Consider the following 19989-nt stretch of genomic DNA (forward strand, 5'->3'; position numbering starts at 1 on the left):
GTGATACACTTAAATTACCGTTGTGCCTATACTGATTTAGACTCCCATCAATTGATAGTACACATCCAAGTACTTTACATAATCTTACAATTCTTAACATTGTGGTGGTATTAATTGTGGTTTCAAAGGTGTTTTTAAATAAAGGAGTATCAGTTAATGTATCTCTGTGTCTGACTTCAGATTTGATCTATCAATTGATAGATTTTTGTTAGGCAAGGTTACTTAGGGTGACAGAACCAAGACGAGTAGATGGAGTTAAGATGCAGAACAGCCATGATCTAATTGAATGACTGAACAGGCTTGAGAGGCTGAATGGCCTTCTCTTGTTCCTATGACTCTGGCAAGCAGGAGCTAATTACATTTTCACTTAGTGTTGTACTGTGGTCTTGTGATTGGGCTGACCTGGTTAACTTTGGATCAGATTATGTGAGACAGTCCAAATCCAAGCTTATTTTCACATCTTATAAACCTTAGACATGAATGGTGCATTCCACTCCAATTTTCTGATGGGTATGTATTAGAAAAAAGGAAGAGATTTATCTGAGCCTCTTTGGCTAATATCAGTTATCCTCAGGATGGGGCTGAATTCCCTCTGCTGTTCTACCAGACTCCCACCGTTACTTCTGCAGGGGTCTGGTGAAATGGCTTGGAAAAAGGCCAGAACCCAGATGGGCCGTGTCCCATCTATGGATGTAGTATATTTGGATTTTCAAAAGGCATTCAATAAGGTACCGTACAAGAGGCTGTTACACAAGATTAGGGCTCATGGGATTGGGGGTAATATATTAGCATGGACTGAGGATTGGTTAATGGACAGAAAGCAGAGAGTGGGGATAAACGGGTCATTTTCGGGTTGGCAGGCTGCAACTAGTGGGGTGCCGCAAGGATTAGTGCTTGGGTCTCAGCTGTTACAATATATATCAATGACTTAGATGAGGGGACCGAGTGTAATGTATCCAAGTTTGCTGATGATACAAAGCTAGGTGGGAAAGTAAGCTGTGAGGAGGACACAGAGTCTTTAAAGGCATATAGACAGGTTAAGTGAGTGGGCAAGAAGGTGGCAGATGGAATATAATGTGGGGAAATATAAAATTATTCTTAGGGGGTTTGACAGGGTAGATGCTGAGAGGCTGTCTCCCCTGGCTGGAGAGTCTAGAACTAGAGGTCATTGTCTCAGGATAAGGGGTTGGCCATTTAGGACAAAGATGAGGAAAAATTTCTTCACTCAGAGGGTTGTGAATCTTTGAAATTCTCTATCCCACAGGGCTGTGGATGCTCAGTCATTGGGTATATTCAAGACTATTTTGGACACTAAGGGAATTAAGGGATAGGGGGATAGGGCGGGCAAGTGGAGTTGAGGTAGAAGATCAGCCATGATCTTATTGACTGGCGGAGTGGACTCGAGGGGCCGTATGGCCTATTTCTTATGTTCTTAAACCTTTATAAATCACTGGTTAGACCTCAGCTGGAGTATTGTGTCCAATTCTGGGCACCACACTTGAGGAAGGATGTCAAGGCCTTGGAGAGGGTGCAGAGAAGATTTATCAGAATGATACCAGGGATGAGGGACTTCAATTATATATGGAGAGACTGGAGAAGCTGGGATTGTTCTCCTTAGAGCAGAGAAGGTTAAGGGGAGATTTGAAAGAGGTGATCAAAAGTATGAAGGGTTTTGATAGAGTAGATAGGGAGAAACTGTTTCCACTGCCAGGAGGGTCGGCCACCACAGGACACAAATTTAAGATAATTGGCAAAAGAACCAGGAGGGAGATGAAGAAAATGTTTTTACACGGCGAGTTGTTATGATCTGGAATGCACTGCCTGAAAGGGTGCTGGAAGCAGATTCAATAGTAGCTTTCAAAAGGGAATTAGATAAATACTTGACAAGGAAAAATTTACAGGGCTATGGGGAAAGAACAGGAGGGAGTGAGACTAATTGGATAGCTCTTTCAAAGAGCTGGCACAGGCACAATGGGCTGAATGGCCTCCTTCGGTGCTGTATGATTCTATGATTCTAATGAATCAGCTCCTTTACATAGTGCCCGGGGTGGGGAAGGAGCCTGGGCACCCCACCCAGGGTGAACTGGGGCCAGTTTCTGGCAGCAAGGGGCAGGTGGGCACCCGAGGTGGAACGGTAGTTGTGCAAGTGCCTGCTGGCTGGTGCCCTCCCGCTGATCTCACAAGCTCCAGCCGAGTCAGGCTGCAGGATCCCAGGGTTACTGCCAAACATGGCGGCACACGCATTTTTGGGGCTAATATTTCTTACATACCAGTCAATCTCCCATGGCGATGAGGAGTCAAGACCATGTGCAGGATTCATGTCAAACAGGGTGGGGGGGAATAATTAAATTAAGGTGGGGGAAGGAAAGCGAAAGGGGAGGAAGCAGATGGGAGGGGATGAGGAAGAGAGAATGGGAGAGTAGGAGAGGATGGGAAGGGCAGAGATGGGGGGAAAGGAGAGCAAGAGGAGGAACAGGACCAGGAGGCTGCTGCGTGCTTGTTGCGCTGTGATGTGGTGACGGGGCAGTTGGTCCATCGTGGAGACCAGCGCGCTCACCGTTAAACGGTAGAAAATAGAGGTGAAAAGGTTCTTTGTTGTCATTATAATAACAAATAATTGGAACCGGCAGATCAAGCTAGCATGTCGTGTGATAACGGGACAAAAAAAGTGCCGGGTTCAGAAATAATCCATCACAGATAACACACTGATATCCACCCATGTGTGGTGTAAGAGTGTGAGTGTGGTGTACCCGCCCTGGGAGTGTTTGATGGGACAGTGTAGAGGGAGCTTTACTCTGTATCTAACCCGTGCTGTACCTGCCCTGGGAGTGTTTGATGGGACAGTGTAGAGGGAGCTTTACTCTGTATCTAACCCGTGCTGTACCTGCCCTGGGAGTGTTTGATGGGACAGTGTAGAGGGAGCTTTACTCTGTATCTAACCCGTGCTGTACCTGCCCTGGGAGTGTTTGATGGGACAGTGTAGAGGGAGCTTTACTCTGTATCTAACCCGTGCTGTACCTGCCCTGGGAGTGTTTGATGGGACAGTGTAGAGGGAGCTTTACTCTGTATTTAACCCGTGCTGTACCTGCCCTGGGAGTGTTTGATGGGACAGTGTAGAGGGAGCTTTACTCTGTATCTAACCCGTGCTGTACCCGCCCTGGGAGTGTTTGATGGGACAGTGTAGAGGGAGCTTTACTCTGTATTTAACCCGTGCTGTACCTGCCCTGGGAGTGTTTGACGGGACAGTGTAGAGGGAGCTTTACTCTGTATCTATCCTGTGCTGTACCTGCCCTGGGACTGTTTGGTGGGACAGTGTAGAGGGAGCTTTACTCTGTATCTAACCCGTGCTGTACTTGCCCTGGGAGTGTTTGGTGGGACAGTGGGTGCCATTCCCGAGCAGTGACATCCCTCTCATGTAATTTCACTGTAACAAAAGAAGAATGATCCAGCAAGTTAATTAGCCAACGAAAGCTGAGCCTTTGAGTTAATAGCCTGCAGCTGCTCAGAGGAGCATGTGAGATGAATATATAAAAAGCGCAGTGTTGAGCCAGTCTGGGTGAATGTCGTATGAGGAAAGACACAGAAACTAATGATCTCCAGTTTGGCCCTGTGTTCATTAGCTAATCATCAGCAACTGAGCCGGGGAACTCACTTTTGGCAACTCAGTGTGAAGTTTGCTCCCTGCAACATCCAATGTCAAACAGAATGTTCACACTCTAAACCTAATTCATCAACGATGTGGAGATGCCGGTGATGGACTGGGGTTGACAATTGTAAACAATTTTACAACACCAAGTTATAGTCCAGCAATTTTATTTTAAATTCACAAGCTTTCGGAGATTCTCTCCTTCCTCATTTGCCTGAGGAAGGAGAGAATCTCCGAAAGCTTGTGAATTTAAAATAAAATTGCTGGACTATAACTTGGTGTTGTAAAATTGTTTACAATAATTCATCAACAGTGAGGAAAGACAAAAATGTAGGATGATGTACCTGGAGTTTTGAAGAAAGAGTGGAACATTTAGTGGAGCAATGACCCTAGCAATATTGATGCAAAAGTGGCTGGAGGCTAGAGATGAGAAGCATCATCTAGCCGATGACCTTTTTTCTGTTAGGAGAATGTCTCTAGATTCTTGAACAGTACTGAAGTCTTGGACATAACTTGATGTTCATATAGGATTGAAAGTTGTTGAGAGGTGTGCTTCATACTGCATAGAACTGGTGTAGATCAGAGAGGGAGCACTTTTATGGCTACCACTAACAGCTTTAATGTGAACCTCTTGCAACCTCTTACAATGGACATTTTATGACTATTTCAAAATTGCTTTTAGTACAACCTCACTATCCCACTCTTCCAAAATGTTGTTGGAATGATTACGATGGGTTTTATTCTCAGCGCCATTTCAAATGTTATCAATTATTCATTGCCGCGAATTTCTTTGGAGGTCTGGAGGAGCAGGTATGTTGAAATATGTACTGTGGAAATTCAGCAAGGCCGGAGAGAAATATCTAAACCCATGAGAAACTCCAATTGACTGAGAATCAGCAATGTTGGTGACAGCTGGTTAACTTAACTCATTAATAAATAACTACAAACTCTGCAACCCAGGAAGTGCGAACTCAAGCTCAAAAGAAGGGGAACAGCCGGCCAAGGGAGGCAGTGACCGTGACAGTCAATTCAAGGAGGGGCTGGATAGATTACTGGTGGAAGAAGTGAGTCAGGGATACAGAGGTATAGAATGGGATTTTTGTACTTTGGGACTGGTCGCTCTTTATAATTGTCTTTCTGTTCCATAAATTGGTATGTCCTCTTGATGATGTGAACATGTAGCAGTAATAGTGGCACTGTGGCTCAGCTGTTGCCCATCTCTCCTCAGACCAGTTCACTCTTCACAGCTGTCATCTGCTACCGCAGTCACTTTTGTCTTCTTTAGCATGGAGGCGCGGTATATGAAACTAAGGTGATACTGCAGGCGTGAATGTAACGAGAGGAACTTTGTAAGGGGTGTGTCTTTCAGGGACACAGCCGACAGGTCGAACCAGGGGAATGGGCTGGGAAGAGATTTAAAATAAAACACGTCAATGAACCAGCAGCAGTTAGAAAGCTTTGAAAACACCAACAAGTTTTGAATAAGCTGTGCTTTGTTTGGTGAGCGTAACACTCCCTCTTTGTTTTTCCCTTCCTCTCCTGAAGGCACTGATTCCTGCTTGGGGTACGGTTCCCTCAAATATATCTCCCACTCCCCAAGTGTGAGCCCAGGAAGTGACCACACCGTGGGGGAACCTGATGTCCAAAGTTACACAATTCCAGCAGGAGTTACTGGACAATGATTGAGAGCAGGAGCCCTGATAGAGTTGCCCCCTACCTCCCTAACCCTGGGGGCACAGGCCAATTGCGGCCTAACCGCCTGACTGAGCTTAGCCAATTGGACAGATCAGGGAGTGAAGTTGGGAGCCTTTGCAGTCAGCTACTCATGGCCTGAACCAGCTGACTGATTGCGGGAGCCTAATGCTTCAATCATGGAAACACTTCTTGTTTTTTCCTTTCTGCTGCCTCTGACCTCCTCTAACAGCTGAGGGACAGAATTAGGCGCGGGTCTCGAAAAGGCCAATCCCAAAGTTGATATAAACTGTGCCCTCGGCCTCATACACTGTTCCAATGAAGCTCAACGCAAGCTCGAGGAACAGCTCCTCATCTTTCGATTAAGCACTTTACAACCTTCCAGACTCAACACCGATTTCAATAACTTCAGCTCAGAACCACTGCTCCCATTTTCTAGGACAGCAGGTGCTGGTAATGGTTCTGCTGTTGCCATTTACTGCTCCTCTTTTGTTTCTTTACCTGTCCCATTACCACCTTCCTTGCCTTGCACCATCATCCTTTTTGTCATTTAATCACTCCCGCCCTCTGCCCTATCGCTGACCTCACCTTTTGTTCTTTCTTCCCCTCCCGTTTGCCTGGCTTTGTACTTGCTTAAAAACTGTTAAATCTTACACTTCTTCCAGTTCTCATTGAAAAATAGAAGATTCTGAGGGGGCTTGACATGCTGAGAGGTTGTCTCTCCTGGCTAGAGACTCTAGAATTAGAGGACATGGTCTCAGGATAAGGGGTCGGCCATTTATGTCTGAGATGGCGAAGAATTTCTTCACTCAGAGGGTTGTGAATCTTTGGAATTCTCTACCCCAAAGGGCTGTGGATGCTCAGTCGTTGAGTACATTCAAGGCTGAGATCGATAGATTTTTGGACTCTAAGGGAATCAAGGGATATGTGGATCGGGCGGGAAAGTGGAGTTGAGGTCGAAGATCAGCCATGATCCTACTGAATGGCGGAGCAGGCTCGAGGGGCCGTATTGCCTACTCCTGCTCCTATTTCTTATGTTTTGACGAAAGGTCATCGACCCGAAACGTTAACTCTGTTTCTCTCTCCACAGATGCTGCCTGACCTGCTGAGTATTTCCAGCATTTTCTGTTCTTAGTTCAAATAAATCTCATTCTCCTACACCTCTCATCCTCCTTTCACCAAAGGACCATCAGCAAGCTTTTGAACTTGGTGGCACTATCCGCCATGACTGACTTGACACTCTGGCAGTCTGCTGCACATATTCAGCACCCTGTGGGGTAGATCTGGACTTTGTGCGACGGCGTAAAACGGGTGATAGCGAGCCGGCAGCCAGTTTTACGTTCCGTTGACTTCAATGGAAATAAAAATGGGGAGCGATGTAAAACAGGCTGCCCGACTCACTATCACCCGTTTTACACCGTCGCACAAAGTCAAAACCTATCCCCGTGCGTGAAGTAGTTAAACCCAAACCGCCTTGGCTACCAGGCTAGGTGGGCCGAGCAGTCTCACAGTGTCGTTCCCACATTCCTGTCTGTTCACCTTCCCTCTCCTGAGCTTGAGTCCGTGGCCCCGGTTACAGTGTGTGTTACAATTTGTTGGGGTTCAGTTTATCTGCACCCCTTTGAATCTTGAAAACTTGAATATGATCTCCCCAAAGCTGCCTTTCCCCAGTGTCCAGTGAAGGGCACAATATCCTTTTCTCTTTACAGATACTGTCAGACCCGCTGAGTACTTTCAGCATTTTCTACCATCATTCAAGTGCTGGTGTTCTGTTTCTAAGCAGTACAAATCTTGTTTGCGTTATTACAGCACTTGGAATCCTGTGAACAGTTCTGGTGTCCATTATTACAAAAAGGATATAGAGGCATTGGAGAAGGTGCAAAAAAAGATTTACAAGGATAATACCGGAACTGAGAGGGTACAACTATCAGGAAAGACTGAAAAGACTGGGGCTCTTTTCTTTAGAGAAGAGAAGTCTGAGAGGTGACCTGATAGAGGTCTTTAAAAATTATGAAAGGGTTTGATGGGATAGATGTAGAGAAGATGTTTCCACTTGTGGGGGAGACCGGAACTAGACACCAGAAATATAAGATAGTCACTAATAAATAGTCACTAGGGAATTCAGGAGAAACTTCTTTACCCAGAGAGTGGTGAGAATGTGGAACTAACTACCACAAGGCGAATAGCATAGATGCATTTAAGGGGAAGCTGGATAAACACATGAGGGAGAAAGGAATAGAAGGATATGCTGGTAGGGTGAGATGAAGTAGGGAGGGAGGAGGCTCGTGTGGAGCTGAAACACCGGCATAGACCTGTTGGGCCGAATGGCCTGTTTCTGTGCTGTAAATTCTATGTAATTACAGATATTCCACTTTGCAAATTTGATCAATTCATGAGATACGACATACCTGTTATCTGACAGCGAATCAGCACAGGATGTATTCACAAAGCTTTCGCACACAAAGAAAGATGGTTTGCCCATTGCTTCCATACCATGTGAGCTACCGAGTAACAGATCGTTGAGGATGTTCAGTGAGCCTCTATGAGGCACTTTCAGTAAGTAGCAGACGTTCAAGGCAGAATACATAACTTCTTCAAACCACTTACGGCTCACACACGATGAATCTGCAAGGATCAGAGACAACCTAAGAGCAAATTCAACAACTGAGATTGGAAAAATCAAACAAGATGAGGTTACAGACAGAGCTTGCTCAGATTTGAGGAAGGCATTTGATAACGTTCCACGTGTGAGGCTTTTACAGTAGATAACAATCTTAAGGCTTTCCCTCCCTCTGAATTTTCTCCCTTCTCTCCTCTCCTGCAGTCAGTAACTCATGCTGTACCTCAACTATGTGACCATTCTCCACGCATGAGCCTAGACAATGTTAACAGGCTATTTTACTATAAGAACATAAGAAGTAGGAGCAGGCCATACGGCCCCTCGAGCCTGCTCCGCCATTCAATAGGGTATGGCTGATCTTTGACCTCAACTCCACTTTCCCGCCCGATCCCCATATCCCTTGATTCCCCTAGAGTCCAAAAATCTATCCATCTCAGCCTTGAATATATTCAACGACTGAGCATCCACAGCCCTCTGGGGTAGAGAATTCCAAAGATTCACAACCCTCTGAGTGAAGAAATTCTTCGCCATCTCAGTCTTAAATGGCCAACCCCTTATCCTCAGACTATGTTCTAGACTCTCCAGCCAGGGGAAACAGCCTCGCAGCATCTACCCTGTCAAACCCTCTCAGAATCTTATATGTTTCAATGAGATCACCTCTTATTCTTCTAAACTCCAGAGAGCGTAGGCCCATTCTACTCAACCTCTCCTCATAGGACAACCCTCTCATCCCAGGAACCAATCTAGTTGCATCACCTCTAAAGCAAGCATATCCTTCCTTAGGTAAGGAGACGAAAACTGTACACAGTACTCCAGGTGTGGTCTCACCAAAGCCCTGTACAATTGGAGCAAGACTGCCTTACTCTTGTACTCCAACCCCCTTGCAATAAAGGCTAATATACCAATTGCCTTCCTAATTGCTTGTACGAGGACACCCAAATCTCTCTCAACACCAACATTTAATAGTTTCTCACCATTTAAAACATATTCTGTTTTTCTATTCTTCCCACCAAAGTGAATAACCTCACATTTCCTCACATTATACTCCATCTGCCACCTTCTTGCCCACTCACTTAACCTGTCTATATCCCTTTGCAGACTCTTTGTGTCCTCCTCAAGGCTTACTTTCCCACCTAGCTTTGTATCGTCAGCAAACTTGGATACTATGGATGGCATCACAGCCAAACCCAATCTGGTCCACACCAGATGTCCACGCATGTGGGATCACTGGATAACAATGAAAAGCAATAACTCTAGCTGATTTTCACCCTCCTTGACCCAGGGCTGCTGGGGTGAATTGTAATGCTCAACCATGGCCCCAGGTTGAACCTAGTACCTTCTGGTTTGAATGGCTGAGTACTATATTGAATACTATACTGAGTACTCACTAGTTCATTGGGGAACTTTTAAAGAAGATAAAGGTGCATGTAATTAAAGACAGTCCTGGGATTTGGTAGCAAGGGATCAAGGTAAAACTTACATCAAGTTTTATTGAGTTACATCAAAACTACAGCATAGAAATAGGCCATTCGGCCCAACGGGTCCATGCTGGTGTTTATGCTCCACACAAGCCTCCTCCCTCCCTACTTCATCTAACCCTATCAACATATCCTTCTATTCCTTTCTCCCTCATGTGTTTATCGAGCTTCCCCTTAAATGCATCTTTGCTATTCGCCTCAACTACTCCTTGTGGTAGCAAGTTCCACATTCTAACCACTCTCTGGGTAAAGACATTTTCCTGAATTCCCTATTGGATTTATTAGCGACTATTTTATATTTATGTCCTCTAGCTTTGGACGCCACCACAAGTGGAAACGTTTTCTCTATGTCTACCCTATCAAACCCTGTAAGGAATCTTACAACACCAGGTTATAGTCCAACAGTTTTATTTGAAAATCACAAGCTTTCGGAGCTTACCTCCTTCGTCAGGTGAAGGATGAAAGCTCCGAAAGCTTGTGATTTTCAAATAAAACTGTTGGACTATAACCTGGTGTTGTAAGATTCCTTACATTTGTCCACCCCAGTCCATCACCGGCATCTCCACATCATGGCTATCAAACCCTGTCATTATTGTAATCTTAAAGAACTCTATCATTTCACCCCTCAGTCATTTCTTTTCTGGAGAAAGGAGCCCCAGCTTATATTTAGTGTTTCTTTTAAAACAGGGAGGATGTGTGGGTGACGCTGTCACACCTCTTGCCCAATGCATTGAAATGAATGGGTATCTGTGACGGTAATGGTAATACCTGTTATTCTTACTGCCTCCAGGGGTGGTGCTGTTATCTCTATGAAAACAATTTACAACAATGCCTGTTATTCTTACTTACTCCACAAGTGGCGCTGTAACCTCCTTCAGCCTGTTACAACAAACACAGCCACAAGCCGTATCATTTCATCCAACCATAGGTCAGCAACATCATGGGAAATTAACTAGTAATTGTTAAAACTGTTCTCTATCTGCAACAGTGCCTCTGCTAAGGTTGGGCAGACAATCTGTACTCAGGATCTCTGCGTATGCTTTTCTTGAGACAAAACTATGTGGCACTTTGATTTTGCTCCCCCTCTTTGCCCGTTGAAAACTGCTGGCTTCTGGTCCACTGCTCCCCAACAGCACGGTGGATGAGGCATGTGACGTGTGAGGAATGACAGTGCTTTGGAGTATGAACCTTTCATCATACCTCAGTGTACGCAGAGCGCTGAGGAAAATGAGCAGCACTTCAGGATTACTTACAAGCATCTTTAAACGGCGATGTGACTTCGATAATTTCCTGATTCAGCAGGACTCCAGTGGCGTTTCTGTGGATGTTCCACAGTTTAGCCCAGGAACCCCCGGCGAAGGAATACTGCGGCCTCACTATGGTGTTGTGTGCCAGGAGTTGCTTGAGTCTGAGGAAAAAAAGAGACAATAACAATCACCATATTTAGGTAAGTCCCAAATCCTACACGAAGGGGAGATTTAATGGAGATGTTCAAAATCATAAAGGGCTTTGACAGAGTAAATAAAGAGAAACCATTTCCACTGACATAAGGGTTGGTAACCAGAGGACACAGATTTAAGATAATTGGCAGAAGAACCAGAGGGGAGATGAGGAGATTTTATTTTAAGCAGCAAGTTGTTGTGATCTGGAATGCGCTGCCTGAAAGGGCGGTGGAAGCAGATTCAATAATAACTTTCAAAAGGGAATTGGATAAATACTTGAAGGGGAGAAAATTTACAGGGCCATGAGGAAATAGCAGGGGAGTGCGACTAATTGGACAGCTCTTTCAGAGAGCCGGCACAGGCACGTTGGGCCAAATGGCGGCCTCCTGTCCTGTAACCTCCACCTTGCGACCCTCCGAGATCTCTGCGCTCCTCCAATCCTGGCCTCTTGCACATCCCCGATTTTAATCGCTCCACCATTGGCGGCCGTGCCTTCAGTTGCCTAAGTTCTGGAATTCCCTCCCTAAACCTCCGTGTCTCCACCTCTCTCTCCTCCTTTAAGAGGTTCCTTAAAACCTACCACTTTGACCAAGCTTTTGGTCACCTGTCCTAATACCTCCTTACGTAGCTCGGTGTCAAATTTTGTTTGATAATCGCTCCTGTGAAGGGCCTTGGGATGTTTTACTATGTTAAAGGCGCTGTATAAATGCAAGTTGTTGTGTCATTCTATGATTCTATGAATAGCTGAGTCAGCGAGATCAGGAAGAGCCCACGTCCAATCCCTGGTCCATGCTGAGTTATCCACTCTCAGCTGAACTGGTGGTAAGGGCACCAGAATTGCTGTCGGCACCCTGGGAGGGGACCGTCAGCCAGGGTCCCTACTCCTGATCACTACCGAGGGATCCCTGCTGGAAACTGCAGGAGTGGGAGTTGGATGTGAACCAGAGCATGGGTTCACACATGGATAATGGCCACGTACGTTCCTTGCTGTGTCCCAACAAGAGTCAGTGCCTTCAGAAGAGGGAAGAAAATTCCCCCACATTATTCAGCTTTGGGAGTTGGCCTTCCTGTACTGTTTTACATTATGTACCTCTGACTGGAAGGGGACAGAAGGTGCAGGGAGTCTGTTGTTTCAAAGTGCTGCCCCCTTTGTATGAAAGAAAATAATATTCTGGATTGTATTTAACTGGCATGAAGACCCTTGAATACATTGGCCCTGATATTTATGGGGAGGGGGGAGGGGGAGGGAGCGGGAGGGAAAGGCAAAGGCAGAGGTCCTGTCGAATTTAACGACAGGAATTTTTGGCTAGCAAAAATCTATCAATCTCAGATTTAAAATTATTAATTGAGCATCAACTGCTTTTTGTGGGAGGGAGTTCCACACTTCTACCACCCTGTGTGTGAAGAAGTGTTTCCTAACTTCTCTCCTGAATGGCCTGGCTCTGATTTTAAGGTTATGTCCCCTTGTCCTGGACTCCTCCACCAGCAGAAAAAGTTCCTCTCTATCTATCTTATCAATTCCTTTCAAAATCCTAGAAACCTCAATCAAATCTCCCCTTAACCTCCTATATTCCAGGGAATACAAGCCTAGTTTATGTAATCTCTCCTCATAATTTAACCCTTGGAGCCCTGGTAACATTCTGGTGAATCTGCGCTGCACTCCCTCTAAGCTGGGGTTGTTCTCCTTGGAACAGAGAAGGTTGCGAGGAGATTTGATTGAGGTGTTCAAAATCATGAAGGGTCTAGACAGACTGGATAGAGAGAAACTGTTCCCATTGGCAGAAGGGTCAAGAACCAGAGGGCACAGATTTAAGGTGACTGGCAAAAGAACCAATGGTGACATGAGGAAAAACTTTTTTTACACAGCGAGTGGTTAGGATCTGGAATGCACTGCCCGAGGGAGTGGTGGAGGCAGATTCAATCATGGCCTTCAAAAGGGATCTGGATAAGTACTTGAAACAAAAAAATATGCAGGGCTACGGGGATAGGGCGGGGCAGTGGGACTAGCTGGATTGCTCATGCATAGAGCCAGTCCGGACTCGATGGGCAGAATGGCCTCCTTCCGTGCTGTAACCTTCTATGATTCTATGAACTCTCTCCTTAAACCCTCTCCCCACCTTCATAAGAACATAAGAAATAGGAGCAGGAGTAGGGCATACGGCCCCTCGAGCCTGCTCTGCCATTCAATAAGATCATGGCTGATCAGCAGCCTTCACAGCCTTGTTAATATCTACCTCTTTGGCCACCTCCTCTAGTTCCAGTCCTATTCCTAGTGGGGTCAGGCGTCGAACTGTGAAGTGCCTTGGCTGTGTGAGCGTTTGGCTATGTTAAAGGTGCTGTATAAATGTAAACTGTTGACAGTGGAATGGCCTTGCATTGGCCCCACAGAGCGATAGTGTGTGTGTTGTTGCCCACTACCCTGCACTCACTGAGCTCCAAATCTCTGTTTGTACCATTTATAAGAAGGTCCTGAGCGAAAGCCAAGCACTTGCTGAGGGAGGTAACAAATATTGTACGGAATCACTCCAGGCCGCTCTGTGGCATCGTCAGAGGGCCTGGCTTCAGGGCGGAAGAGCCTGCATCATGTCATTTTGGAGATGACCATCACCTCCAGGTTCCCCTCCAAGTCACACACCATCCCGACTTGGACATATATCGGCCGTTCCTTCATCGTCGCTGGGTCACAATCCTGGAACTCCCGACCTAACAGCGCTGTGGGAGAACCTTCACCACACGGACTGCAGCAGTTCCAGGAGAAGGCTCACCACCGCCTTCTCAAGGGCAACTAGGGATGGGCAATAAATACTGGCCTTGCCATCGATGCTCACATCCCCAGAATGAATTTTTTAAAAATGACTCCATTAAGAGACTCCTGTACCATTTGAAAGTGGGACTGACCTGGGCACAGGCACTGCGGTAACCAGACTGTACACAATGCAGGTCTCCGAGATGTAGCCACGGATCTGGGAGGAAACGGTGATTAGGTGAGAAGGCAGACAGCAGAGAAACATCACATCCACTGAAGCGGCCAGTCGCTGGTTGTCATAGAAACACTGGACTCCCAGGTACTTCAGGTTACCTGAAATGGAAAGGAGATGACTTAGCGTTCACAAGGTGGGTTTAGATGAAGACAGCCCTTCAGTCCACTGGATCTCATCGACCCAGAATCCCAACCCGACCGTCTCCCCATTACACCATTCAACTGTTTCTTAAATGAATCCAGAGTCCTGGCCTCACTCACCCTTCCTGGCCACCGTTCCAGTTGTTGATCTCTCTCTCTCTGTAAAGAAACACTACCTGTTTGTCCTAACCTTGTCCCTCACAACCTCAGACTTTGCCTCTTCCCCTGCTCCCCTGGCCCATCTGAAAGTATTATTCCTGATTCACTTTATCACCTTAAGTATTTTATGCAATTGTAAGCATATGAGGTTATACCAGGTTATTTCAGCAAAAGTGGGAAGCTATACAATCTTCCTACTGAGAGAACGCAGCCTGATCTCTTCTTGTTTCAATTCTATTTTCAATATGGGGAGGGAGTTCAGGCAACTGATGAGTGCCCCCATATCCAAGAAACCCTATTTTAACTCAGGGCGCGAATTGGGTGGGCGGAAAGCCAGGGCCTCGTTTTAATATGATTGACGGTCTGGCCTCCCAAGTCACAATTTCCGGCGTGACTCCCGAGGTCAACATAAAGCGGGAATGCACTTCTGAAAGTGAGGTTGCATCCCCTGCTTGGATTTTTGATTGTGCAATTCTGGATGACTTTTTCGCAAGATAGATGAATCAAAGGGTGTCTCTCCCCGCTCCCCCACACCAACACTTGAGATGCCTCCCTGGAGGTCCTAGTGGAGGTGGTGAGGGCAATGAGGTTGCAAATGTCCAGCTTCAATCTGCCATCCTAACACTTGTCCCTTTTTTGTTTGTTCAACGTCCTTCTCATTAGCAAGCGGCTCCTGCACAGCAACACACCACAGAGGCCAATCCTCCTGCAGACAAACTATCCCCTCTGGTGGGAGAATCCAGAATAAGGGGGCAAATCTTAAAATTAGAGCCAGCCTGTTCAGGAGTGAAATAAGGAAGCATTTCTTCACACAAAGGGTTGTGGTAATCAGGAACTGACTGTATCTCTACTGATGTTAATCCAGCTCCCTCACACTGTCACTCAGTAACCCCTCTCCCCCCAGCGCCCTGTGTTACTGACTGTATCTCTACTGATGTTAATCCAGCTCCCTCACACTGTCCCTCAGTAACCCCTCTCCCCCCAGCGCCCTGTGTTACTGACTGTATCTCCACTGATGTTAATCCAGCTCCCTCACACTGTCACTCAGTAACCCCTCCCCCCAGCGCCCTGTGTTACTGACTGTATCTCCACTGATGTTAATCCAGCTCCCTCACACTGTCACTCAGTAACCCCTCTCCCCCAGCGCCCTGTGTTACTGACTGTATCTCTACTGATGTTAATCCCCCTCCCTCACACTGTCACTCAGTAACCCCTCTCCCCCAGCGCCCTGTGTTACTGACTGTATCTCTACTGATGTTAATCCCCCTCCCTCACACTGTCACTCAGTAACCACTCTCCCCCAGCGCCCTGTGATACTGACTGTATCTCTGCTGATGTTAATCCCTCTCCCTCACACTGTCACTCAGTAACCCCTCTCCACCCAGCGCCCTGTGTTACTGACTGTATCTCTACTGATGTTAGTCCAGCTCCCTCACACTGTCACTCAGTAACCCCTCTCCCCCCAGCGCCCTGTGTTACTGACTGTATCTCTACTGATGTTAGTCCAGCTCCCTCACACTGTCACTCAGTAACTCCTCCCAGCCACTATATAAATGCAAGTTCCATTTTACTGTTGATACTCTGCATTGATTGGACATACTGAGTGTTGAGTCCACTAAGACTCTTCGGTCACTTTCCACTTCATCCTCAACTATTCCAACACCATCCATGGAGCATGTGTTTTACCCACTTTCTTCCTTCCTGTCTCCACTTTTCACTTAGAATTAAATTTCATCTGCCACTGTCTGCCCACTCTCTGCTCTTAAAAATAATGCCATGAGATCTTTTAACATTCACCTGCAGGTGAAGATGGTTTGATATCTGATCCGAAGGTTCGACAGTGCAGCGCTCCCTCAATACTGACTCTCCGACAGTGCAGCACTCCCTCAGTACTGACCCTCCGACAGTGCAGCGCTCCCTCAGTACTGCCCCTCCGACAGTGCAGCGCTCCCTCAATACTGACCCTCCGACAGTGCAGCACTCCCTCAGTACTGACCCTCCGACAGTGCAGCGCTCCCTCAGTACTGACCCTCCGACAGTGCAGCGCTCCCTCAGTACTGACCCTCCGACAGTGCAGCGCTCCCTCAGTACTGCCCCTCCGACAGTGCAGCGCTCCCTCAATACTGACCCTCCGACAGTGCAGCACTCCCTCAGTACTGACCCTCCGACAGTGCAGCGCTCCCTCAGTACTGACCCTCCGACAGTGCAGCGCTCCCTCAGTACTGACCCTCCGACAGTGCAGCACTCCCTCAGTACTGACCCTCCGACAGTGCGGCGCTCCCTCAGTACTGACCCTCCGACAGTGCAGCGCTCCCTCAGTACTGACCCTCCGACAGTGCAGCACTCCCTCAGTACTGACCCTCCGACAGTGCAGCACTCCCTCAGCACTGCACTGGAGTGTCAGCCTGGATTATGTGCCCCAGATGTGTTACATTGAGTTTACAGCACAGAAACAGGCCATTCGGCCCAACTGGTCTATGCCGGCGTTTATGCTCCACATGAGCCTCCTCCCACCCTTCTTCATCTCACCCTATCAGCATATCCTTCTATTCCTTTCTCCCTCATGTGTTTATCTAGCTTCTCCTTAAATGTCTATCCTATTCGCCCCAACCACTCCCTGTGGTAGCGAGTTCCATTCTTAACAATCTTTGGATAAAGAAGTTTCTCCTGAATTCCCTATTGGATTTATTAGTGACTATCTTATATTTATGGCCCCTAGTTCTGGTCTCCCCCACAAGTGGAAACATCTTCTCTACATCTACCCTATCGAACCCTTTCATAATCTTAAAGACCTCTATCAGGTCACCCCTCAGTCTCCTCTTTTCTAGAGAACAGAGACCCAGCCTGCTCAATCTTTCCTGATAAGTAAATCCTCTCAGTTCTGGTATTATGCTTGTGAATCTTTTTTGTACCTTCTCCAGTGCCTCTATATCCTTTTTATAATATGGAAGCAGAACTGTTCACAGTGCTCCAAGTGTGGTCTAACCAAGATTTGATACATGTTTAACATAACTTCTCTGCTTTTCAATTCTATCCCTCGAGAAATGTACCCTAGTGCTTAATTGGCTTTTTTATGGCCTTATTAACCTTTGTCACTACTTTGTGATTTGTGTATCTGGGCCCTCAGATCCCTCTGCTCCTCTACCCTATTTAGACTCTTATTTTCCAAGCAGTGTCTGGCCTCCTTATTCTTCCTACCAAAATGCACCACCTCACACTTAACTATATTGAAATTCATTTGCCAATTACACGCCCGTTCTACAAGTTTATTAATGTCCACTTGCATTTTGACGCATTCTTCCTTTGTATTAACTGCACCCCCCAATTTGCTGTTGTCTGCAAATTTTGAAATTGTACTTCCGATTCCTGAGTCCAAATCATTTATGTAAATGGTGAACAACAGTGGTCCCAGCACTGAGCTCTGTGGAACACCACTTCCCACCTTCTGCCTGTCTGAGTAACTACCTCAACCCCTACTCTCGGGGGGGAAAAAAGAATTGGACAGGGCCTATTATTGGGCATGGGTAGCGCGATCCGCTATTACCCCATCGTATATTTGCAGTGGGGTGGGGGGGGGTGGCAAGAGGCCCTTCAGACATTTACCCAAAAGGCAATGGGAGGCAGCGGGGGACGAAGTCAATGCCAGGCGCACAGCATCATGAACATGGATGCAGTGCAGGAAGAAGTTCAATGCTGTGACATGAGTGATCAAGGTGAGTGAGGTCAATTGTCAAGTGGCGTCTCCTACCAACTACAACACTAGCCGCATCCAATGCTCCATGCACTATACCCCCCATCACCCACATACCAACAAACTCTTTCCGTCAGTACTCAACTCTTCCAATCAGCCTTACACATTACCACTGTTGCAAGCCACCCACCCACAACTCACAGGCCACATGCACTGGCAGCCATTCAACCATGACAGGCACATCATCCAGACACACTTCCCGCTTTCTTGCAGGAGAAGGTGGCACATATCAGGAGGCAGCAAGTGGCAGTGGCATTTAGCCCCTCGACCTGTTCCACCATTCACTGAGATCATGGTGGACCTGTGACCTAACTCCATATACTCGCCTTAGCCTCATATCCCTTAATACCCTTGGTTCACAGAAATCTATCAATCTCAGATTTAGAATTCAGAATTGAGCTAGCATCAACTGCTGTTTGCAGAAGAGCGTACCAAACTTCTCCCACCTTTTGCGTGTAGAAGCATATCCTAACTTCACTCCTGCACGTCCTGGCTCTAAATGTTAGACTATGTCCCCTAGTCCTAGCATTCAAGTATTAGAGACCTCCAAAAACAGTAACAAATGTCTCGGCAGCCAGAAGCAATAATCCAGCCACTAACCTGTAAATCCTTCATGGTCCCTTTAAATAGCGCTGGTGGGGGGTCCTCCAGGCACTCTAAGACAGATGGTGGGGGTTAAGACTGTGTGTTGAGTTGAGCATTAGACATTTTGGGACTTATCACTTTAAATCAGCGTTGCACACTGTTCCCCAGGGGTCGGTACTGGGACTGCTGCTTTTTTTGATATTAATGATTTGGATTTGGGCCTACAGGGCACAGTTTCAAAATTTGCAGATGACACAAAACTTGGAAGTGTAGCAAACAGTGAGGATAGTAATAGACTTCAAGAGGACATAGACAGGCTGGTGGAATGGGCAGACACATGGCAGATGAAATTTAACGCAGAGAAGTGCGAAGTGGTACATTTTGGCAGGAAGAATGAGGAGAGGCAATATAAACTAAATGGTACAATACTAAAGGGGGTGCAGAAACAGAGAGACCTGGGGGTATATCTGCACAAATCTTTGAAGATGGCAGGACAGGTTGAGAAAGCGGTTAAAAAAGCATATGGGATCCTGGACTTTATAAATAGAGGCATAGAGTACAAAAGCAAAGATGTTGAGCCTTTATAAAACACTGGTTCGGCCACAGCTGGAGTATTGTATCCAATTCTGGGCACCGCACTTTAGGAAGGATGTGAAGGCCTTAGAGAGGGTGAAGAAAAGATTTACTAGAATGGATCCAGGGATGAGGGACTTCAGTTACATGGATAGACTGGAGAAGCTGGGGTGGTTCTCAGAGCAGAGAAGGCGAAAAGGAGATTTGATAGATGTGTTCAAAATCATGAAGGGTTAAGAAGTAAATAAATAGAAACTATTCCCATTGGCGGAAGGACACAGATTTAAGGTGATTAGCAAAAGAACGAAGGGCGAAATGAGGATAAACTTATTTTTACACAGCGAGTAAATAGAACCATAGAAAAGATACAGAACAGAAGGGGGCCATTCGGCCCATCGAGTCCGCGCCGGCTCAGAACAACCAGGTGCCCATTCTAATCCCACCTTCCAGCACCCGGTCCATAGCCTGCAGCTTACAGCACTTTAGGTGGAGCTCCAGGTACTTTTTAAAAGAGTTGAGGGTCCCTGCCTCTACCACCAATTTGGGTAAAAAAAGTTTGTCCTCATGTCCCCTCTAATCCTTCTGCCAATCAGCTTAAATCTATGTCCTCTAGTTCTTGAACTCTCCATTTGGGGAAACAGGTACTTCCTGTCTACTCTATCTGGGCCCCTCATAATTTTGTACACCTCAATCAAGTCTCCCCTCAGCCTCCTCTGCTCCAAGGAAAACAACCCCAGCCTATCCAATCTCTCCTCGAAGCTGCAATTTTCAAGCCCTGGCAACATTCTTGTAAATCTTCTCTGCACTCTCTCCAGAGCAATTACGTCCTTCCTGTAATGTGGTGACCAGAACTGCACACAATACTCCAGCTGTGGCCTTACCAGCGTTTTATACAGTTCCATCATTACATCCCTGCTTTTGT

At 46.5% G+C, this 19989-nt stretch overlaps 1 protein-coding gene across 1 annotated transcript in view; it reads right to left on the minus strand.

The window, feature by feature from the left end:
- Window positions 1-3951: 3951 nt before the first annotated feature.
- Window positions 3952-19989, minus strand: part of noxred1 (NADP-dependent oxidoreductase domain containing 1) — a 32208-nt gene continuing 16170 nt past the window's right edge. Inside the window, exons 3-6 of the mRNA XM_067992122.1 lie at window positions 13777-13957; window positions 10690-10844; window positions 7747-7963; window positions 3952-5049 (exon numbers count right to left, since the gene is read on the minus strand). Of these exons, the coding sequence (XP_067848223.1) occupies window positions 4881-5049; window positions 7747-7963; window positions 10690-10844; window positions 13777-13957 (722 nt within the window). The 3' untranslated portion in view covers window positions 3952-4880. The remainder of the gene's footprint in view (window positions 5050-7746; window positions 7964-10689; window positions 10845-13776; window positions 13958-19989) is intronic.

This window comes from Heptranchias perlo, chromosome 10 (genome assembly GCF_035084215.1).
Source record: "Heptranchias perlo isolate sHepPer1 chromosome 10, sHepPer1.hap1, whole genome shotgun sequence".
Classification (NCBI taxonomy): Eukaryota; Metazoa; Chordata; class Chondrichthyes; order Hexanchiformes; family Hexanchidae; genus Heptranchias; species Heptranchias perlo.